At 36.5% G+C, this 24,966-nt stretch overlaps 1 protein-coding gene across 2 annotated transcripts in view; it reads left to right on the top strand.

Moving 5' to 3' along the window:
* The window catches only part of LOC121725790 (C3 and PZP-like alpha-2-macroglobulin domain-containing protein 8), a 216,963-nt gene that overhangs the window by 174,894 nt on the left and 17,103 nt on the right, over positions 1-24,966 (top strand). For both annotated transcript variants that reach the window (XM_042112911.1, XM_042112912.1), the window contains 7 exons: positions 1,635-1,774; positions 2,805-2,993; positions 8,336-8,564; positions 18,874-19,024; positions 23,029-23,187; positions 23,942-24,139; positions 24,622-24,841. In XM_042112911.1, coding sequence (XP_041968845.1) covers positions 1,635-1,774; positions 2,805-2,993; positions 8,336-8,564; positions 18,874-19,024; positions 23,029-23,187; positions 23,942-24,139; positions 24,622-24,841 — 1,286 coding nt within the window. The remainder of the gene's footprint in view (positions 1-1,634; positions 1,775-2,804; positions 2,994-8,335; positions 8,565-18,873; positions 19,025-23,028; positions 23,188-23,941; positions 24,140-24,621; positions 24,842-24,966) is intronic.

The following is a 24,966-nucleotide window of genomic DNA, read 5'->3' as shown; positions in this document are numbered from 1 at the left end:
TAATGTAGGGTTTACAAATACATGAATACGGTGCTCAATGCTTAAGCTAGGAACAGCTCGAATGCTCATTCCTGCTATAATATAGTATGCATAAATTGTGTTGGATTTAAATTCTAAAAGAGATGATCAGAGTACGCAATTTTATTGCTGTAATACGAACATAATGCTTTTGTGGTTAATGAGTAATGACTAATAGAGATTACCATAATCATAACAATGAATAATTAATTATTATTAATGATATCTTGAAATAACTGTGTTTCTTACACCCTGCGATGCTCAAGGGTAGTTTTTCACTTTCATTATTCAAAAAATCACTGTTTCTTTTTAAATTTTTCATAATCATTAATTCTGTTTCTGTCTTTACCGAGAGCATTTAATCTAATATATTAAAATAAGTCGGGATTTCCTTCCTGACGCTATAACTCCAGAACGCACGAAGCGATTTCCACGGTTTTGCATTCGTTGGAAAGGTCTCTGGCTCCGTGAAGAATAGAAAAAAAATCAGAAAAAACTTCAAGAGAAAAGCAAGAAAACAGGGAAAATCATTTTATGGCAAAACAACGTTTGCCGGGACAACTAGTCGTTTATATTGTCATGATCATAAGTAAAATATTACTTAGCTTGTATATTATTTTTTAAAACTCTTCGTAGCAACGTCTACGAATTTCGTAGCAGTGTCTACGAATTTCGTAGCACTCTACTACGGCACACAATGTTTGACTTTATAAAGCACGACTGGCCCACGATTTCACAAAAAAAAAAACAAATGGCGCCAGAAATATTATTGGTATTAGCTTTGGAATAATCTAGATGCCAAACATCACATTATCGTGTCCCAGATAATAATCGCGAGATACGACTTTAATATAGTGCTTTCAACGTTTATTCTTTAGTATAATATTATAAGCGTTTAATAAAAAGTTCAAATATACTTACACAATCCATACTTAATATTATAAATGCGAAAGTGTGTCTGTCTCTCTATCTGTATGTTTTATTATTATTATTATTATAATGCTCTTGTCCCTGATTTTCATTCGAGGGATTTATGTTCTCAATACAATTTATATTCTGTCTGTTATCTCTTCACGCCTAAATCTCTGAACCGATTTGGCTGTAATTTGGTATGGAGATACTTTGAGTCCTGGGAAAGGACATAGGATACTTTTTAACCCACAAAAATTTACGATTCCCGCGCGATTATCGAATTTCGACGGAATCATCTAGTTTACAATATATATAATATAGTAAACTAGACCCAAATCCAACCATCATGCACGATCGAAGAAGTTGATTTATGAATCAATTGACATAGCCCGATCAACTGACAGTCCTACGTCAGTTGATCGGGCTATGAACATTGATTAGTCATGCTCTGATGGCTTTGACGTAACGCGAACAATTTACGTAGGTCCGACAACTGCCTATGAATCAACTTTTCTGATAGTACCATCGAAGAATTTGGTCGCGTTAAAACCCATCAGATAGCAATTCACAGTTAACATTGAATTGACATAAGCCGACCAACTGATGTAGGTCGCCAACTGCCTAGGAATAAATTTCTTCGATGGTACATCACATAGTTTATATTAAAGTCTTAAGAGCCAATTATCATGTCCATCATATTCCAGGTATCAGTGGCAGTGGAGGAGCGTCGCTGGTGGTACCCGCGCGCGGCGCTGCAGCTCCGTGTGGTGGCGCCGACGGACTCCCTAATGTGTCTCATTGGTGCCCGAGCCCCGCCTGACACCAGATTCGATCCTCATCAGACGTAAGTTTAATAGCTCAATTTACACTGCCGCGTAATGGAATGGAATGGGTGCATCTTACGGACTCCTTCATGTGTCTCATCGGAGCCCGAGCCCCGCCTGACACCAGATTCGATCCACATCAGACGTAAGTTTACATTATGGCTCTAGAACTAGATATCTAATGAGCTATTTCAACCTCAACAACCATTATTGAAATTATTACAATGTCAATTCGTTTGTCATTGGCCGCCGCGGAATGGAATGGAAGCGTCGATTTCGCCTCATGCGAGGAATTGACATAAATTTGAATTTTGCGGATACCGCACGTCCAATTTTTTGGCTCGTATTTATTTTGTGAGTGAAACTATTTGCATAAAATCGCTTCCATTCCATTCCACACCGGTATAAAGTGTATGACAAAAAAAATTGAGACACAAGTAAAAAACGACGAACAACTTTTAATTGTCCCTTCTAATTACATTGTTAACTTTTTTGAGCAACACTTTTCCTTATTCCAGTAAATGGAATTAAATGATTTTCCTGTTGGTATTTTTACTTAGGGTCGTTTCTTATTATTTAATTAACTATACCTTTCCAATGGAGGGTTCTCAATGGAGGGGCTCCATACTAGAAAAGCAATTATTATATTGCGGTTTCCGATCAAGCTGCTGTTTCCTCAAATTCTAATTAATATAATTTAATCTGGTATGTTATAGTTATATAGTAGATGATTCTAAAACGTAAAATATTGCAAAAATTATGTCTCAAAAATATTATAATAACAAGGCGGTGAGGTGATATATTATTATAACTATGTGGTTTTGAAAGTCAGCTGATGTTACTCAAGTACCAGAAATTCTTATGTGTCGATAATACCGAGTTAATAATTTGCTCAAATCCTATGCCATCTCTTTTTTTCGTATTAAAGTGAGAGAGAGAGATTACTAGATATTTAATGAGCTATTTTAACTATCAAAGGCACATAGATGAACCTCTATCATCTAGAATTATCTCTTTAAACGAACCTCTATCTACAATTCTCTCTTCTAGAACCGAGCACGAGGAACAACCAGGTCCAGAGTTCGTGTCAGCTGGAGTCTCCCTCTTCGTTGGCGGCGGCACGTGCGGCGGTGGTGTGTTGTACCGACAGCGGACCGCGCCTGGGCCGAGGTTCCCACCAAACCTGGTGCCACCAGCATCACATGATAGATTGTGGATGTGGAAGTGTTTCAACTACACGTGAGTAATAGTTACTGAATATAATACCAACTAGTGATCCGCCCCGGCTCCGCCCATGGTACTATCAGAGAAGTTTCTAGGTAGATGGCGGACCTTGGAAGAGTTGCGGTAGGTTATATCGTACCCGCAACTCTGCCTTAAACGATGAGTGGACCACCATGGGGTTTTAGTGGGTATACTACAGGAGTCCTACATACCCCGGCCGATATCCCCAATTTTCCGGGGATGCGTAAAGCATTTCCCCATTATAAAAAAAGACCTAAGTAATTTGGTCGCATTAAGTCAAACCATCCGACCGATCACAGCTTACATTGAATTGACATAAGCCGACCACATGACGTAGGTCCGTCAACTGCCTAGGAATCAATTTCCCCGATAGTACATACATCGCCTATAGCGCTCAGGGACATATTAGCTTTATATTAGTGAAGGAATTTTTAAATCGGTCCAGTAGTTCCTGAGATTATCGCGTTCAAACAAACAAGCTCATCAGCTTTATAATATTAGTATAGATATTCAAGATTTTTTCTTGTATGGTAATGAAGTTAATGTATGCATATTGCATAGGACGTTAAAAGATGTGGTAAAGACATTTAAATAAATGATTATGTAGTCTACAAGTTTTTAAGGCACTGCATGTCCTAATGGCCGTTTTTTAAGGTTTTTAAGAGTTTTTCACATTCACATTAGCATTCACTAACACTTTTGATTGGCCAATGGCAAAACGTGATCCAATTAACAACAATAGCAAAAAGATAAACTCCAATCACAATTCTCAAAACTGGATATGCCCAGTTTTGAGATTTGTGACTACCCAATCACAGGCAAAAAATGTTGAAGTGTTCGAAATTCAAGTTTAAACCACAAAATGTTTGGTCGCTGTTAAGTGTTAGTCGGTACATGTTAACCTTTGAGTTTTTCATATAATATCATTGGTCCTAACAATAACCCACAATTTTTTTTTGGTGTTAAATTTTGAACGCAGTCTTGTCTAAAGAACATAACTGCATTCATAACTCAATACGTAATTTTTTGTAAGTTAGTACACGAATGCTCAACAGCGTCCATTTTATGATGTGTATGTATTGTTTGTACAGATTTACTGCTACAGTTTTGAATTCCAGTTTTTCCCTTGATTGTACCAATAGCGTTCTCTAAATTGACGAAAAATCTGTCAGTAGCAGAACGAACTCTGTTGCAAAAAGTTAGTTGATTACCTTAACACTTTTAGGTATTGTAAGGGTGGGTTGCACCAACTTACTTTAACTATAACTTTAACTATTAAACAAAATGTCAAATGAGCTGTCCTAGTTCAAGTCAATAATGGACGCCATATTTAACGATAACATCCTTAACCTTAACTATAACAACGCATCTGGTGCAACGGCTCGATTTATTTATGCGTCGCGTTTTTATTATATGCGTCCGCCCAAACGCGCGGTTTAGAGGCTGCACCGCGAGGTCATGCGGACGCATATTATATATCCAGCCATAGGACTCCTATTTTCAACTAAACATGTGCCTAAAATGTGTCTATTAAATCTTCTATACTTTGTTAGGTAAATAATTATAGCTTACTCGTTACTGTATTATTAGATGAAGCCCGTTGCGCCAAAATTCGATTGTCGCGCAGTAACCGTACATTTCTCCGAGATAAAAATTATCAAATGTCCTTTCTCGGGACTCAAAGTATCTCCATGCCAAATTTAAGCAAAATCGGTTGAGCGGTTTGAGCGTGAAGAGGTATCAGACATACAGACACTCAGACACATTCCGCATTTATAATTTTAAGTATGGATATTGGATATGGATAATATTATGAACACAATAATATTTTACTATTCATAAAGAAATAAATTTTTTTTTGCTCCGTTAATGTCTAAAATAAATACTAATATTATGATATTTCGAAATTAAATTACCTTCGTAAAATAATATTACACAAATTTAATCACTTTTGATCGGCGAAATCAAATCACGAGTGGCTTTATAAAGCTTATTCAGTTATTTGTAGGTTCAAATTAATGGCGGAAATGTACAGAAAATAATCAATGAATTGATTAAATGATATATTTATATCAATTTGACTTCGAATTTTTATATAATAGTACAACAAACATAACAACAAATTTTAGCTTCTTATTACGTAATAGTATTTAAACAGGTATACTCACTACATCGCTTATATAAAAGCCAAAAATGTGTTTTTTGTCTGTCTGTCTGTCTATATGTTTGTTCCAGCGTCACATGAAAACTGCTGATCCGATTTGAATGCGGTTTTCGTAAATATTTTTTTTTACCCCCACCCCTCCAAGGGGACCAAAGAACTGAAGAATGAAGTAAGTCCATTAAAGAAACCTTTTTTCTTAAATGGACTTACTTCATTTTATTTACTGTGTTTTCCAAGTTAACATCTGGGATATAAAAATTTTCCCCCACCCGTCTAAGGGGCAAAATTTCAAAAGATTTTGTATCAAACTTTTTCTTTAACACTAAAACTACTGATCCGATTCGAATACGGTTTATATGACATAACAACGTTTGCTGCGTCAGCTAGTAAAAAATATGCAGCAATAGTGACGACAATTTTCGTGATATTCAAAGCAAAGATAGTATGTGCCCTATGACTGTCGGTATGTTTGAACTCTTCACACTAAAGCAGGCCTATCCCACTCGCGAGAATAGGTATCGAACTGTTAGTACCACCCGCGGGTGGCCAATCAGTAGAGACTCACAAGCGAGCGGTGACGCACGCGCAAGATTTTTCGTCGCGTATCTACTGTTTACTGATCATAGAGGAATTTTATTCATGATACTGATTTAACCGCTGTGACAAAATCGTTATAAGTAAATCTTATGAAAATGAACAATTAAGAAAGGCCAATGAAATATGTATTTGAATAAGGTATTTAAATACAAAAAGTAGATAAAAACTATACAATTTACAAACATAGCAAATAAACCAATTTCATACAAAGAAACACTCAAACTACACAGAAATAAACACAAGTTACTATGTTTAAATTGTAAAAGTTTCCTGCACTATAATCGAATATATAAAACTACTTTAAAATATAGGTTGGGTTACTAAAATTTTATATTACTATAAAAAGGTTTGATATTCATACCAATAATAATTAAAAAAGAATATTTTGTTTTCTAAGAGGCGAAAACCTTGATTTCGTCAGAAAAGGTACGAGCTATGCGATAGACAGAGAGCGGACATGTAGGTGAATATAATTGTAGGCACCTAGCACTGCGCGGTCGGAATTTGAACTTAATAGTATCGTAACATGAGTCGTTATTTCTTTAAACGGGTTTCGCTAGTGAGACTTCTGTTGGTACTACTAATATATATATTCTGTTTAAAGTTGTTAAACTATGTCTGGAGATTCTTGGAACGATGTGTACTCGTCGTAGGATAGTATTGTGAATACTGTAAAGTCCCCACAAATTCGACTCTATACGAAGCTTTTTGAAAAAATATGTTGTATATTCAGAGAAGTTGATTTTTAGGCAGATGGCGGACCTAGGCAGATCACGACTAATATTGAATTGACATAGACCGACCAAATGACGTAGGACCGTCAACTGCCTAGGAATCAATTTCTTTGTAGTACATACCTACAGTATTTTCATAGGATCAAATTCATACCTTTATTACACTCTAAAACTCGTTAATTCTCTCAATTTCCCGGGCTATCAGCCTATCAGCACATAATGAAACAATTTAAAATCATGCATATCGTTATAGTCCAGTCATGTAGACATAATACGTACAAGCTAATTACGTATGACCGTTAACCGAATATTATTGAAAAACGATTGCGGTTCATTATCGATAATAATGTTATTGTTTCAACATGCTTGTTACTTTTACCAAATGTTACGGTGATGTATTTTAACGATGTTATAAAAATTTGTAGAATAATTTATTTTGAAATCGTATGTACGCCTGCCCAACTTTAATAATATTATTATTATAATATTATAATCTTTTATTTATTTTATCCGGCTTTAGTTACCTTCTAAATCTTAACCATCAACTATTCAGGGATTTGTATGAATCTCCTATTATAGCATATAGAAAATAGCAGCGCTGAAAGAACATTTTTTTTTACTTTTGTATAGAGAAACTCATGACGTTGGGGCGCTTGCCTGTTCAAATCACAAAAAAATGGTATTTCAGCTCTGCTACTTTCACAGTGAACTCTATAAAAGGAACACATACACATCCTAAAATATTATTAATACTTTGTTTTTTTACACCCTGTATACTATTGTTTTGATCAACAAAAATGTGTAAAACTATTCTCATTAAAACAATAGTATTGTTTTAATGAGAATAGGTTTACACATTTTTGTTTGCTTGGATCGTATACTAGGTTATGAAAGCACCGATTTTTCATCAAAATCGGTTAACTACTTGAACAATGCTATTTATAAGTACATAAATATTTGAAAGATTAATAAAGAAGCATTAATTTTAAAACAAGACATCTGTACATCGTCTAGACTTATAAATTAAGCATTAAAGTACAGAATGGGATGTTGTCTTCAACCCAGTGAAGACTTCTGTCGCCAGATGAATCAGCGGGTTTAAATTTATAGGGATCACTGACTCATCTGTTGAGACATTTCTTTTTCTTCAATTGTTCTTTATTTTCCACAAATGAATACAAATTTTCCCGGAGTTGAAAATAGACATGAGGTATTATAATACTTCTGTGCAATAATAAACTTACGTTTAATAGTTATTGTTGCCTTTTACTTCTATTTTTACACACATAATTATTATGTTTTTTAAACTTTGTTATTCATTCGTACTTGTGCTGCTAAATAGGTTGTAATGATTTGCACAATAAAAATCATTGCGACAAATCGTAATTATATTTCGATTAATGAAAAATTATTGGACAAAGAATCGTAACAATAAATCGTAAGACTCTTTTAACCGACTTCTAAGAAAGGTTATGCCTTCGGCTTTGGATATTTTTAGCCGACTTAAAAAAAAGAGGTTATCAATTCGACGCGTATGTATATAATATTTACAGAACTGTCCAGTTTTCGTATTACAGCGTCTAAATATATGTTTGTAAGTATATGTTTGTATGTATGGTTTTATGTTTGTGTTCACATATCTCCGGAACTACACGTCCGATTTAAGTAATGCTTTTTTTTGTACTAGGTATTATTCAACTTAGAGAATGCTGTAAGTTTCATCAAAATCGGTTCAGCAGTTTAGTTGATATAGGGAATTTTAATTCACAATTAGGTACGTACAATTTTGAAGTTGGTTTTATCTTTTTAAAATACTATTATTAGTTTTATTTCTTCATCAGGAGCCAGCTATCAACGGACGGGGTCACCATAGCAGCACCGTCGGAAGCGGGACGCTGGTCTCTTTGGGCGCTGTCCCTCTCCAGTCGTGGTCTTCGATTCTCGGCTCCGAAGACCATCAACGTCTTCCGACCCATACAGCTGGACTTCTCCCTACCACCGGCTCTGAAGGTGGGAGAGACTGTGGAAGTGGATGTGAAGATCACGAACAACATCAACAATTGTATGGATGTGAGTATATTTTATTGAATGGAAATATATCGCGGGCTTCAAACGAGAAAAGGGGGAATAATAAAGTAGTTTTTTTTTTGAGAAGAAAATAGACGTGAGTAAAATATTAGGAGTTTAGGAATAGTTAAAATACAAAAGATCATGTTTTCACGTAATTAAGAAAGTACAACTTTCCTTGGCACATGCAAATCAGTTGTCTCAGAGATGAATAAAACAAAAACTTATTAAGTTTTTGATGCTTCCTGAAAAGTAAGTTCATCGCTTATATGCCCTTCTGGTTTGAAGTGTTTGAAGCCCACAATATAATTATTATTTAGTTTATCAAATTAAAAAGCTGTATGTTATGTTCCCTTTACCAGGGATCTAATTCTTGTAGCTCTGGGTTCGAAACCAGATGAGAAATGCATCCCTGAACAAATATAGGGTCTGAAGGCATTAGTTTTTTTATATTGTGATAAAAAACTTGCCTTCAGAGTTCAGACCCTATATTTGTTCAGGGATGAATTTCTCATCTGGTTTCGAACCCAGAGCTACAAGAATTAGACCCCTGGTAAAGGAAATATAACATACAGCTTTTTAATTTGATAAAATAAATACGTTAAATTACAACTTCACTTTTTACACACACAAAAATACATATTATATCAATAATTTAAGTAAATTGCCATTTCTACTCAATCAAATTACAATAATTTTAATGGCAGCCGATCGTTCGCTGGGCTTTATCAAATTTTATTGACATAAAGCAAAACAGATTACGCTCCCATTGAGTAAAGAAAAACTTCAATTTGCAGAGTAAATAATGGAATTTCCGTATGCATAATGAGATAATAGAATCGGAGCTCTTACAAAACGCCCTGACCGGAAATTCAGACCCCTGCTCCATGGTCCCCCAGACCACAACCCACTAACCATGTATTTATTCAGGATGCTTAATATTTTTCTATGCAGATTAAGTTAGAGAGTTGTTTTGGTTTCTTTGAAGTTACATTATATAATTTTTTAGACTACTGTTCATAATATTATTTAGGAAACGAAGTAGAAGTGATATTATGCTCTGATATCCATAAACATATTCAATATTCATATACAATATATTATGGAATGTCGAGGCAAAAAAACTTGGCGAAAAAATGGAGCCACATCGTAGAAGTTTGGGGTTATTTTATCGTTAATATTATTTAAGTCATTATATAATTGAATCAATGATTTCTAAAACAACATAAGTAACTAAAAGTAAAATTTTCAGGAGACACAAAAACCTGGATAATTTTTGATAATGCAAGTAATTTATAATTATGTATATTATATTTTATATTTCTGTATAAACAGCTCCTAATAATGTATTTTTATATATCTTTTTATTTTATTTTAGTATAAATAAATGGATAATAAAGTTTTTCACTTATGTGCTTTTGACATTAAATCTGTTACTTGTGTTGTTTTGATAACCAAGAAACTATTGTAACATAAAATAATAACTCAAATACTCATATTTATTCAACTTTATTAATCTTAAAATCATAACATAATGTTGCTATTGCCTATGCCTACTTTTCTAGGTATGCATCATCTCCCACTTCATCTACAGTTTCTACTGTTGTGGTTGGTCACTCCAAAATTTCATCATAGAAGTCTTTAAAGGTATCAGGAACATAAGAAATTAACTCTTTGATATCTTCAATTTTTTTTATATTTATCGGTACCAAAACTTCGAAACGTAATGTTGGTCGAATTTATTGCTAATTTACGCCATTGAAGGTCAAACAAAGGTTAAACGTATTTGTTCAAAAATATAAGTAACTAATGGGTATTTTTTTCGTTTAAATACAGAAAAACGATCACTGACCTTATTCCTCGAAATGTTTTTGTAATGAGCAAAATTAAAAAAAATGGACAATCCCCATTGTATGCACTTGTGTTGTTCTAACAATCACCGAAGAGAAATGTCAGTCAGTTATGTTGTTCTAACACTAAGCGGTATTTTCAGTAGTTCAATTTACATAGAAAACGCAAAGCAATTGTGTTGTTTTAATGCACAATTTATTAATGGCCATAGACTAAATCCAAAATCGCTATAAACTCGATTTCGGCAAAAATGTTAGTTACGTTGTTTTAGAAATCATCGATTCAATTACACTAGCTGTTGCTCGCGACTTCGTCCGCGTGGACTTTAGTTTATAGTAATTGTACCCGTACATCGATTGAATCGTTTACGTGCAAATCAGAAAAGTTATTGCGTGGGAACCGCACATTTTTCCGGGACAAAAAAAATTCCTTGTCCCAGATTCAAATTAGCATATTCAATCTCCATGCCAAATTTCATCAAAATAGATAAAATACTAAATAGTTTAGGCGAGAATCATAAAAGTTTATTGTGCGGCAACCGTGCATTTTCCGGGACAAAATTAGTATTCCTTGTCCTCTCCCGAGGGCCGAGACTCAAAGTATCTACATACCAAATTCCATCATAATAGATTGAATAGTTTACGCGCAAATCATAAAAGTATATTGTGCAGTAACCGTACATTTTTCCGGGACAAAATGTATCCTTTGTTTTTTTCGGGATTCAAAGTATCTTTATACCAAATTTCAGCAAAATGGTTTTAGCCGTTTACGCGTGATGTCGTGACTCGTGACCACGCGAAATATAACGTTCCGCGCAGCTTCGCCCGCGTAATTTAGATATTTTACAGACCAATTAGTAAAAAAAAAGTGCCAAATAACAGAAAAATTACTCCAGTAGTTCGTGAGATAAGCCCTTTCAAATAATTTCCCCCGCCTTTTTTCACATTTTTCTCTATTTATTCGCTCATATTAGTCTTAGTGTGATAAAATATAGCCTATAGCCGTCCTCGATAAATAGGCTATTCAACACTGCAATAATTTTTCAAATCAGACCAGTAGTTCCTGAGATTAGCGGGCTCAAATAAGCCCTTTCAAATAATTTCCCCCAATTTTTTCCACATTTTCCTCTATGCCTTAGCTCTCATTAGTCTTAGCGTGATAAATTTAGCTTATAGCCTTTCTCGATAAATGAGCTATCTAATATTGAAAAAAATTTTCAAATCGGTCCAGTAGTTCTTGAGATTAGCGCGTTCAAATAAGCCGTTTCAAATAATTTATCCCGCTTTTTCCACACTTTCCTCTATTTCTTCGCTCCTATTAATCTTAGCGCAATAAAATATAGCTTATAGCCTTTCTCGATAAATAGGCTATCTATCACTGAAAGAATTTTTCAAATTGGACTAGTAGCTCCTAAGATTAACGCGTGTATGCAGGTGCATTGCCGGCCTTTTAAGAGGGAATAGAGGAGGGTAGGGATGGGAAGGGAAGGGAATAGGGGAGGGTAGGGAAGGTAAAGGGTAGGGGATTGGGCCTCCGGTAAACTCACTCACTCGGCGAAACACAGCGCAAGCGCTGTTTCACGCCGGTTTTCTGTGAGAACGTGGTATTTCTCCGGTCGAGCCGGCCCATTCGTGCCTGGGCACGAATGGGCCGGCTCTCCCACGTATTAGTAGGTTACATCAGCGCTCAATGTGAATAGCCCTGCGTGCCCTTGATATCCAAAAGTCGAGTGGGCCTGACGGAATCCCTCCTATTGTGTTAAAAAAGTGTGCTTTAGAGTTGACTCCGGTCTTAACGCGTCGTTTTCGGTGGTTCTCCCACTCTTGTGGCATTGTCCTGGCTTCTTAGAAGATACCCATAGCCTTAGTGTACCCGATCCCCAAAAAAGGTGACCGCTTAAATCCTTTCAACTACAGACCAATTGATAACACCTCCTTCTTCTCGCAGATAATGGAATCCATTATCAGCTCTTTCGATACTTGGGCGGCCAGACATACGACAAACACGTCAAACAGTACGGGTTCCGAAATGGTCGCTTGGCTGGTTATCTCTTGGCGTACCAAACTCATCGTTGGTTTCAGGTGATTGTGTGGAAAGGAGAGGCATTGGCATCTTTATATGTCAACGTTCTCAATTGGCAATATTATTTTGTGTACTTATGTCACCTGTCATACCTCTAATTCGTATTAAACAAGCTCTTCCAATAACCTTTAAGAAAACAGAAAAGACAAGAGAAATTCGTAAACGATAATAGAATAGCTGTGATTATTATATTCAAAGTTTCGCCATCTGCATTGAGGCATTACTCATAGAAGTCGCTTGCGTCGCTTTTACACGAATAATCGTGCAAGAGTTATAACCCAAAAGAAATGATAGACACGTGCGCCAGATTATTTTAACACGTTTATTCCGGTGAACTCAAATAAACAAAGAATCTGCAATAAGCGCATGTTTTATTATTAATGTGATATATGTTATTATTTTTTCCGTACAATAAAGGTCTACATTGCTATGAAATCGTTATTTTAAGTCAAAAATATTCAAAAAAATTTACATAGATGTATCATAGGCTATGCAAACGAAAAAAAAAATTGTTTGGGTAAGAGCTCTTGCACGTTTATTCGTTGAGGCCATCGATAACTTTATACACACACTCACACCATTAAAACTTTGCGAGAATTCGCGTGGGTTGTTGCTCCACAAAAACTTATCATGTATTCGTCGAATACCGAATTTGTATGAACAACCTGCGTATTACAATTCGTACAAATTAATTTACTTACCCGACAATCCAATTTAATCCTTTTGTCTTTGGAATTTGGTTTAAAATTGGGTAAATATTACAATTAGTTATTCATAATGTTTCACTTTGAAGATAAGTTTTATTAGGGTGGTGCTCTGAGACTGTTTATTATGCGAGACAAACTAGTACTCAATTTTATTATCTCCTTGATTAAAATACTTCAATGTTTCTAAATATCTGAAACAAATTAAAGGACTGTAATAAAATCCCGTTTCTTTGTGCCATTTTCATTTGACAACACCAAAAGAAGTTTGTACTTTTCGAGTATACAATAAATTTTATTAATGTACAATATTTACTGGCAAGCTCTATAGCCTAAATATTTATATTAACTTATCTATACATATAATAAAACTGTAGAAATGACTATTCTGTATATTAAAGATATCCAAAAAATAATAAGCGGGGGCTGTTACTACATCGCTATAGAAGCCAAAACTGTGGTTAGTTTTTTGTCTGTCTGTCTGTATGTTTGTTCCAGCATCACACGAAAACAACTGATCCGATTTAAATGCGATTTTCGCAGATATATTTGTCTTCTCCCAACTTAACATCTGGTGTACAAAAATTTTTCCCCCCACCTCTCCAAGGGGTCAAAAGAGGGGGTAAGATTTTGTACCAAACTTTTTTCTTTAACACGAAAACTACTGATCCGATTTTCGCATTTCTGAACGGTTTTCGCAGATATATTTATCTTCTTCCAACTTAATATCTGGTATATAAATTTTTCCCCCCTCACCTCTCTAAGGGGACCAAAGATGGGGTCAAATTTTGTATCAAACTTTTTCCTTCAATGGACTTACTTCAAATTATTAACTTTATTTTCCAATTTAACATCTGGTGTATAAATTTTTTTTTTTTTTTTAGGGGCCGAAGAGGGGGTCAGATATTGTATCAAACTTTTTTTCTTAACATGAAAACTACTGATCCGATTTGAATATGGTTTTCGCAGATATATTTGTCTTCTTCCAACTTCATATCTGGTGTATAAAATTTCCCCCCCCCCTCCCCCCGCCCCTCAAACGGACCAAAGAGGGGGCAGATTTTGTATCAAACTTTTTTTACAACTTACATCATATTATATTATTTTCCAATTTAATATGTGGTGTATAAAATTTTTCCCCTAAGGGGACAAAAGAGGGGGCAAGATTTTGTATAAAACTTTTTTTTTAACACGAAAGCTACTGATCCGATTTGAATACGGTTTTTGCAGATATATATGCCTTATTCAAACTTAGCATCTGCGCCGCCCCAATCCCCCCCCCCCCCCCTAGTAATGTTGCCAAGCTAAAACATGTTGCGTCGATAGTGTTGAGTTTTAATTCTTATTCCTTAGGAACAAACTAAGTTATTAATTAATAGTGAAACATACAGATTTCGAGTGTCATTTGATTAATATGAGGGAGGCTTTGCCTGGATATGGACAAACGGACAGGCTGATATTATATCTTTGTACCCGGGTTGGGTTTTTTACCATTTGAGTAAGGGACCATAAAAAGGAAAGAATTATTCATTTCCGTTATTATACTATGGTAACGCCTACGAAGTCGCGGGAAACAGCTATCCATACTAATATTATAAATGCGGAAGTGTATTTGTTTGTTTGTCCTTTCTTCGCAGCCAATGGACTTGATTTTTGGCATCGACTTAGTTGAAAGGATAGAGAGTAACATAGGCTACTTTTGGTCTTGGAAAAACATCATGTATTGTACACGATTTTCGAATTTCACGCGAGCGAAGCCGCGGGCAAAAGCTAGTTATAAAATATAATAGATAAACCACTGTCTTCTATGAAACAATCTTAGGTTTATACATAAAACCTCTATTTTATAATCCCACTCCAGGAAAGCTCTAGCTGCATAGCTGCATTTTCTAGAAACGTGACGTTTACGATACGATTTTCATAATGTTGTGTAAAATCCCAGGGAAATACTTCCCTGCGATATTCTCAAGACTATCCGACCTATTCGTGTCTTGGGGCTCATGGCATTTTGCTTTAACGATGCAGATATTTAGATAAATATTTTTAGATGCACCTAGCGACCACTTACAATATAATATCAGGAAACAAGTCTTCTGGGAAGAGCTGTAGAGCTTATTACTGAGAATTGCAGGTGGCTTAGTAATCTGCAGTATAGCCATAAATGAGCACGTAGATATACCATAATTATTTACGTTTTTTTTTTATGAAATAAGGGGGCTAACGAGCAAACGGAACGTCACCTGATGTAAAAAAAAAAAAAAATCTTTATTCCAATTTTTAACATTACACAACCACAATAAACAAAAAATACAAAAGAGATGATGATGTAAAGCAACTTCCGTCGCCCATGGACACTCGCAGCATCAGAAGAGCTGCAGATGCGTTGCCGGCCTTTTAAGAGGGAATAGGTAATAGGTAGGGAAGGAAATAGGAGAGGGTAGGGAAGAAAATAGGAGAGGGTAGGGAAGGGAAAAGGGTAGGGGATTAGGCCTCCGGTAAACTCACTCACTCGGCGAAACACAGCGCAAGCGCTGTTTCACGCCGATTTTCTGTGAGCCCGTGGTATTTATCCGGTCGAGCCCTATTCGTGCTGAAGCATGGCTCTCCCACGTCAAAAACGCGGGAGAGCTGCAGTTACGTGCTGAAGTTTGAGGCGATTTTGAGTGCGGTTAGGATTTGTTGAATTTTCTAAGTGAAAACCTTTTTCAACTCTCATTGAAAATCCATAAGATGCAGGGAAGGGGTGGCGTAGGAAAGGAATAATATATTTATTTACCACAAGGCAAAAATGTAGCATAAGTATGTACCATCGAGGGAATTGATTCCTAGGCGGTTAACAGACCTACGTCATTTGGTCGGATCATGTCAATTCAATGTTAATTGTGATCTGTCGGCTGGGTTTGACGTAACTCAACCAAACTACGTAGGTCCCCCATCTACCTAGGAATCAACTTCTCTGATAGTACATTGCTACATCAGTTCCATTTTCCCTTCTGCTCACACTTTCAGAGTTCAACCCATTGTTTTTTTATAATATTTTTACCAAGCACCGAAAATCAATCCCATCTGAACATATTAACATTGATTCAGATTCAGCCGGAACGATAATGGTCTGCTGTCATGTAAATCAGCATTAACCGATAAAAATTCAGTGGAATCCATCAACACCTCCAATTTTCCGCTGAGCTCAAATCAAACAGTCCCCGTGCCGTCGCGTGTAAGTGCCCGTACGTGCGTCCGCGATTTGTTTGCGATCGCTCCCGGAATCCTGATTAGAGATTTCCGGGATCATTCCGGAATTTACAGATGCAAATGCGATTAGATACCTGTTTTTATTTTAAATCGATTTCCTATTTCCGAACATAATAGTTGATTAGATTTCCTAGGATGCCTGAACGAGAAATAGCTCTAGCACCTACCTATTCAGAGTTAGATGGAACTCGTATTAAGTTTCTAGCGAATACAATCATTTTACGATTTAATTTATTCCATTTTATATATAATATCATGATTTTATGAGTAGGTTAATAAGTTATTTATAATGAAGCTATATATTTAGTTAGATAATAATATTATCTCGCTATGCAGTTTCAAAATCTATGCTGATAACAACATCATAACTTCTAAACTTTTTACAAGCCCTCCGACGCACAGATCATCTTACTTGTCGGATGATCAAACTTGGGAACAACATGTTTCCAACGTGGGAATCTAACCTAAAAAAAGTTAAGAGCCACGCTCTAAACGACTGGACACGGAGGCGTTAGATACACAGATAACTGATAAGTGATGAACTGATAACAATATAATGAACTAAGAACGGTTTATCATAATTGGTACTCGTTTATAAGAATCTAGGTCAGTACCATTTATCTCCGTGACACTATCTCTAGGAGCTATAAGCACTTAATCTAGACTTTTTCTTGTATCGCAAGCTCTACAAGATTTTAATTAAGATTTACAAAGTGATAGCGAGGCTCGAGTGGGCTAACTTAGGTACTTCCGTAACGCTTAATTTATGTCGTAACCTTACTTCTCTAAATATTTAGGGCTTGTTTACAACATCTAAAATAAAGTTACGATCGAGTTTTGTATATTAAAGTTAATAAAAGTAAAAAATGTAGCAAGTGAATTAATGGTTTACCTAAATATATATCTAAGTATATATATAAAATGGATTTTCAATTGTGTTAGTAACGCTAAAACTCGATAACGGCTGAACCGATTCTGCTAATTTTAGTCTTAAAATAATCCTTGAAATCCAGGGCAGGTTTTAAAGTGACACGAAGTTCACAGCTAATACATAATAGTTTACTGAATTCATTTATCGATACAGATATCATCATAAAGTGAAACAGCTATCATGCTTCAGCACGATTTTCTCTCAAAAATTTGGCCGCAGAACAAGCTAAAACGGTGTGGGTGCAACAAATTAATCTGACGAATAGAATAAGTAATGGGCGATATACAAAATTCCAGTAGAAACAGTTTTAAACGACAATCAAAACCGAATTTCCAGATTCTTCGTCCATTTATGTACCCAAACGCAAATATCCCGAACTTTCCATAAATCTTTGCTCTATCTACACGGACTCTGCAAATGCCGTACAAAGCGAAACTCCTCTCCCAGGACACATCGGGACACTCTGATTGCGACACACAGCACGGAATTAAAACTTTATACACGAATGCTCTAGAAAATTGGGATATTCTTGCAGTATCTTTATAATATTGTCATTTTGCTGTAACAACTAACATTATGACGTAATAATACCAAGCAAAATTTCATTGTCTCTTAGATGAATCACGAATACTTACTAAAATTATAATTGCGAAAGTGTGTCTGTATGTCTGTCTGTCTGTTAACTCTTCACGCCCAAGCTACTGAACCGATTTTGGTACCATACCAAATTTGTGAAATTTGGTACCATACCAAAGGACTCACATTTTCTCCATGATACTTTTTATCCCGGAAAAATATACGGTTACCACGCGGTAAACGAATTTTAACGCAACGGAGTTGCGGGCGTCATATAGTCAGGAATATTTTTCTCTTTTTAATGGCCATAATACATACAGACGTCAAGCTGTAGCAGCAGACACAGTGAAATAGAAAGCTTGAAAATATAATATTTAACGTTAGTAATATTCTCTTAGCAAGGGTCAGCATACAGCAAAGATACTGTATGCTGACCCTTGCTAAGAGAATATTACATAAATATTCATTTCATGTTAAGATAAATAATTTATGTATGAACCATCACAGACGTCTGTTACTTTAGGTGCTACTTTAAGGTTATAAGTTATGCATTACAATATTTTTCCTCCGTGGTCCAGTGGCTTAGAACAGGACTCTTAATGTGGTTTAGATTCCCGTTATTAAAACACTGAAAACCGGTGTGTTCAGGTTTCTAAGACAAAATATCGCTTCAAGCCAGAAGGGCGTATAAAAACGTCGTTTTTTTAAGAAGAAAATTGGGAGTTTTAGAATAATAAAAATACATAAGATCATTACACGATGTAAGGAAGTACTTTCATAGACACATGCAAATTTTTAGTTGTAGAGATCTTTTTTCTTCTTTAAAAACATATTTTTATATGCCCTTCTGGCTTAAAGTCCGCGATATTATTCTAGTATCTTCTCCGCTTCAAGCCCTTGATCATGATCATTCCAGGTAACAGCTCTCTTAGCGCTCAGCGCGGGTGCTGCGTTCGCGTCCACTGGAGCCCTATACGTGACGGAGCGGCTGCGTCTCGGACCTCGAGGTGGCACGCAGCTGGTTGTACGAGTAGCAGTGAACACACCAGGACGGAAGAATATTACTGGTAAGTTTAATGGGGTAATGGGTAAGGTTGATGCCGCCATTTAAATGATGTATTTACCACGGGCAAAGACACGGTACCAAAACCAATGTGGAGCGTCATGTCTAGCGGCAGTAGAGCAGTGATAATCAGAGGTCGTCATTACAACACTTTCAGGAAGTCTGTTCACTTCCACTCGGTTAGGTAAAAAGTGCTTTCTAGGTAACTTCTTGCTGGGATTATAATAAGTACCTGGATGACCGAGCTTTGCTCGGTATAGCAAACACTCATTGACTTCGTGTTACTTAATAACGCCATCTGCTGGTCGTTAAAACAATAACTTGCTTACAAAATAGTATTATTATTCGCCAGGAAGAGTCATATTTTTCAGTTTATCGATTACCGATAAAACACGAATAAAAAGACATTTTCTGAAAATGATTCCTAGCTAGATCGATTTATCGCCCCCGAAACCCCCTATATACTAAATTTCATGAAAATCGTTGGAGCCGATTCCGAGATTCCAATTATCTTAATATATATATTTCTTGTGTGCGTGTGTATGTGACTGAACTCCTCCTAAACGACTGGACCAATTTTGATGAAATTTTTTGTGTGTGTTCGTGGAGATTCGAGAATGGTTTAGATTTACAGTTTGGTCTACTGGAAAATGTTTTTTCAATTAATTTCTTATTTATAAGGAGTTGTTGATTTTGGAACGTTTTACATTAGATCCGGCGGACGGCGCTATCATCGCATTCAATATTATTCTATTTCAATTTTAGTTTGTCCTGACAGATGGTGCTACGATTAATTTGAAAAAAATTTTGTTATTCAATTCATGTGCTGATTAAAATATTAAATAAATAACACATAGGCTACAATTTTAACCGACTTTCAAAATGGGGGAGGTGTTATGTTCGTTTTCTTATATTCAACGATTACTCCGCCGTTTGTTAACCGATTTTCAAAATTTTTCTTTTGGTATATAGGGTATCATCCCAATTTGGTATTATATTCAGAAAAGTGGTGATCTGATGAAGGATCCATAAGTAATCGAGGGAACTCCTCAAAACTTATAGGGAAACATATGGTGACTTCGGTTTCGTGAGAAGTATTCTAAGCATATGCTACCAACAAGTAAGATTTTGCACCGAGATATACCTGGTATACCGTGGTTCGGAAGGTGCTGAGAGAATTCCTGATTCTTTATAGATACAAGTTTGGGAGTTTCGGCGTTGTTTTAAGAACAGAAAGCATATGCTACTATGCAAATTACATTCTTCATCATCATCATCATCATCATCACTACCATATTATACCATTTCATAGTCTTTTAGATCGAGACTCGAGTTTGTCAAGCGATAATTTAAAAAAATCTATATCTACCTAATATTATAAACCTGAAGAGTATGTTTGCTTGAACGCGTCAATCTCAGAAACTACAGGTCCGATTTAAAAACTTATCTCAGTGTTAGATAGATCATTTATCGAGTAAGACTCATCATTTATCGAGAAGTTTATATTATATTATTACTCTAAGACTAATACGACAGAAGAAACTCAGGAAAATGTGGGAAAAACGGGGGAAATATTTTTTATGGGAAAATGTACCTACGGATTCTGTAAAATTTCTAATTTACGCGGGCGAAGCCGCGCGGGACATCTAGTATATATATATATACAAGAATTGCTCGTTTAAAGATATAAGATATATTGCGTTGGCCAGGCATTATAGAGGAGAATATTGTTTGTTGTTTAGTGAACTTTAGTGTAAGTATCGCACTAAGTGATACCTTTTAGTAGTTATGTATGTACTACCACAGAACTTGATTCAAAGGCAGATGTGGGACCTTCTTAAATTGGTCATTGTCAAACCCAGCCGACGTATATAATAATAGCTCCCACACCGGTTTCGGTGACGGTGGCCGGTTTCATTGAAACCAGGCCAGCTACGCAGGAGTAATTTTATAGTGCCCAAGTGTGTGCGCAGTACACAAGAGCACTCTCTATTTACTCTCATAACCCAGTGGGACGGAAGACCGACACGAGTCACGACCGGCGAGAGATCAGGCGCAGGACCGACTTTTTACATGCCCATCCGACGCATGGATCATCTTACTTGTCAGACAATCAGGTGATCAGCCTGCACTGTCCTAACCAAACTTGGAAATGACATGTTTCCAACGCGGGAATCAAACCCACGACCTCCGAGTCAAGAGCCGCGATCTATACCACTAGACCACGAAGGAGTTAAAGCCGACGTATAACTATATTAACAACTAACATTGAATTGACATAATATTCTGACTAATTGACGTAGGTCCGACAACTGCCTATGAATCAATTTCTTCGATGGTACTGACGGTAGTCGGTACATACCATACATATTTCATGACCCAATGTGATTCAGAATTTCAATAATTTCCGATCCTGTACTAGTATGTGTAGAATGCTAGATACATTCTAACTGTTAACAGCCGTGAACTATGCGCTCGTGCTGGCCAACTTTTACAAAACCTGCATTTTATAGTTGACCTGGTATTCCAATTAGGAATTGCTACATCGCGTAGAATTCTACAGTAAAAGTAGACGTTGGCGCAAACGGGCATATTTTACACTGTCAGAAAAATTATTGACGACCTACGATATTTGGTCGGTTTGTGCACGTTTGTGTCAAGACTACCTGATAAGTTACGACTATATTGACTACGTTTTGGCGGGGGCACTACCGTGCACCCAGATAGAGATAACCCGAGCCAATGACGTAGGTCTGCCAACTATCTATATTTCAATTTGCCTGAGGTACATTTACAAAGTAACTACAATGAGTTAAGCAAAATGTTTAATTTAAACTTTAGAAGTATACTAAATATTCACATCAATTTTACTATTAGATAAAAACAGCTAGCAACTGCGGACAAAAGTTTTTTTTTTTTAACTTATATCAAAGAGAATATTGATCCTTATTCTATAAAAGTTAATGGTCTGTGTTAAATAAATTATACTTTAAAAGCCCAATATTTACTATCGAATGATCCTAAAAGGGTCTCGTCCTTTATCAAGATCATAGGCTGTTGCTCTGTAAGCGAACGGATTTCGATTATTATTTTTATAGCTCTACTAAATTGAATAACTTTTATTACTTTCTATAGAGAGATATCAATATAAAAGATCCAATACTATTAACTCTGCGAAATATTTTTGTTAACAAGATTAAATTCAACCTGAGCCATAGTTTTTTTCGTTTAATGTTATGACGATATGTGGTAAAACTTTGCGATATTTATGTCTCAATACAAAAAACAGCAAGTAACTCAAATTCTATTCGCGTTGATATTTTATACAAAACCCAGAATAATCATAGTAGTTTCATCCCCTATCTAGGCTGGACCGCCATTATCATAACCATAGGATTACTGGATCCTAAGCCCTTAATCTGAATGGCCTCAATTATCATTGGAATTGACCAATTGCGCGTAATGACGTCATTTGTGTTTACTGACGACAGCCGTTACGATTGGCTGAGTTAATGAAGTGCTGATTGTGAATTTCAAGGGATATTCCATGCATTTAATGAACAATTTTAATTACTTTTATGAGCTTTATTGAGGCTGTATCGAATATTCTTGGTTCTCTCTTTAATTGTTTTGGTTTACTATTTATAAATCACTAGATTATCCCCGCAACTCCGTTACGCCAAAATTCGTTTTTCCGGGATAAAAAGCCTTACATTTTTCCTGGATGATAATAATAATAATAATGATTTATTTTCTCACAAAACGTATAAAAAGTATGCTATGTCCTATCTCGAGACTCTAAGTATATCCATACCAAATTTCATCAAAATCGGTTCAACGGGATAGCGTGAAGATATAACAGATATAATGACACACTTTCCCATTTATAGTGTTAGTATAAATTATATTTAATGATAATTAATATCAATTAAATGTTTCTAATTACATCATATTGTTTGATAGAGTTTTAAATTCATCCTGTTGAAATCTAACTGTTACGTATTCCAGTGGAAGTGACCGGCTACAGCGCGGACAACTGCTCAGTGTCGTACACGTCGTTCAACAACGAGACGCTAGTTGGTTCAGTGATCCGATCCGCCAGCGTGCTGGTGTTGCCTGAAGGACTGCACAGGAGCGACACGCAGAGCGCGTACTTCTGTGCTAACGGTACGTGACACACAACCACGCATACTCTCACAAAAGTACGCACTCTATTGTCGCTCATAACATGAGCGACAATAGAGTGCGTACTTTTGTGCTAACGGTACTTACGCACATACAAACACACATAGGAGTGGCATGTAAAGCGCCCACTTCTGAACAAGGATCAATCAACTATAGGAGTAATAATTATTATATATACATAGAGCGATAGTCACCCAAAGGCACATAATATGCAGTATGCACACTCACACACAATAACGAACAGGAGCGATACGAGCGTATAGTAATGTTTATAAATGTGTCACATATTACGTTTACAAACACGATTGACATTCAAATGTAAAATGATGTTGCATCTACCTACGCGTTACTTTCCTTAACTACACTATATTTTTATACGTCCATGATTATAGTATAATATACTTTCCTAAATCAGGAAAATTTGAGCGTAGGCAGAAACACATTTATTTCCCATTGGATACGTGATAAAATGGACAAAACATAACTTACAGACATAAATGTCACATAGATTTTGATAATGTTCCCACAAATCATGTTGTAAAGCAGGATGATCCATGTTTTGTTTACGTTACGTAATACATAAGGCTCGTGATCATAAATTAGCTTATGAAAAACGGCGAACTAAATCAGCTATTTTGTGTACAAAGCAAGAAAATACTCCAGTTATTGTTTATAGAGTTTAGTTTGGATTATCAATTTATCACTAATCACCTCAAGTAATTGATTTTATTTTCAGAGCACCTAGCGGTATCCTCTCGTGGTTCGTGGGAGTGGCAGTGGGTGGCGGCACCAAGGAACCGAGCGGGGCTTGTGCTGGAGCTGCGAGCGGAGGGCGCCGCGCATGTCGCCCTGTCGGCGGTACAGGGACCTTCCGATGACATGTACCGAGTCGTGTTCGAGAGGAGCAGAGTTTGGATCGCTAAAGGACGACATGGTGAGTTGATTAAAGTATCTTTAGAGCGATAAATGGCTAGCCATTAATTCAAGTGTGACCTGAATGCGCAATCTACGGTAGGATCCGATATCTGGACTATTGAATAAAAGGCTTATGAAGTCCTGGAAGAAGCCGCACATATCACCATAATTATAATAGGTGCATACTATCAGATTAATATTGCATTTAGGACACGGCGTTGTTAAGACTGTGATTTTATTCGGCGAAGGTGCAGCGTTTATCTATTTTTAGTTTTTGTTGCGTTAGTGACACAATTTGCAAACCTTACTAATAACTAATTTTACCATCGTGTTATTTATAAATACATCGTATTATTTTAATCCTTTTTTATACGCAAGGGAAAACTTTTGTGGGTGCCCCGGGTTGGGGGTGTGCTTCAGTTAAGCTGAAGCACCCCGGGGGTATGTGGGACGAGAAGCGCCGGGCTTACCCACTAAAACCAACTGCCTAACTCTTTCCAGGCTACGACGTTCATCTCGCTAGCGCAGAGCAAACTGAAAGCGACGAGGAGTGCTCCGGGTTGTGGTGCGCGTGGTGGGTGTGGTGGGAGGGGGGACGGCTGTCGGTGGGGAGGGGGGCGGCGCCGGCGGAGCGGCGGCTGCTCGTGTGGCCTCTAACGCCCGACGTCCGCATCAAGTACGTCGGATTCAGCGCGCTGTGGGGAGACACTGCAGATTTCAGGTGAGTTGTGGAGTATTTGAAAAAAAACGTGCACATAGCATCGAAGAAAATGGTTACTATAGTTGATATACCTACCTCATTTTCTCGTAAGCCAATGAGGGTGTGTGATATTCTATTTGTGCCAC

This window comes from Aricia agestis, chromosome 3, assembly GCF_905147365.1.
Source record: "Aricia agestis chromosome 3, ilAriAges1.1, whole genome shotgun sequence".
Taxonomy (NCBI): domain Eukaryota; kingdom Metazoa; phylum Arthropoda; class Insecta; order Lepidoptera; family Lycaenidae; genus Aricia; species Aricia agestis.
Note: the sequence above shows the minus strand (reverse complement) of the source record. Positions and strands in the feature narration are given on the sequence as shown.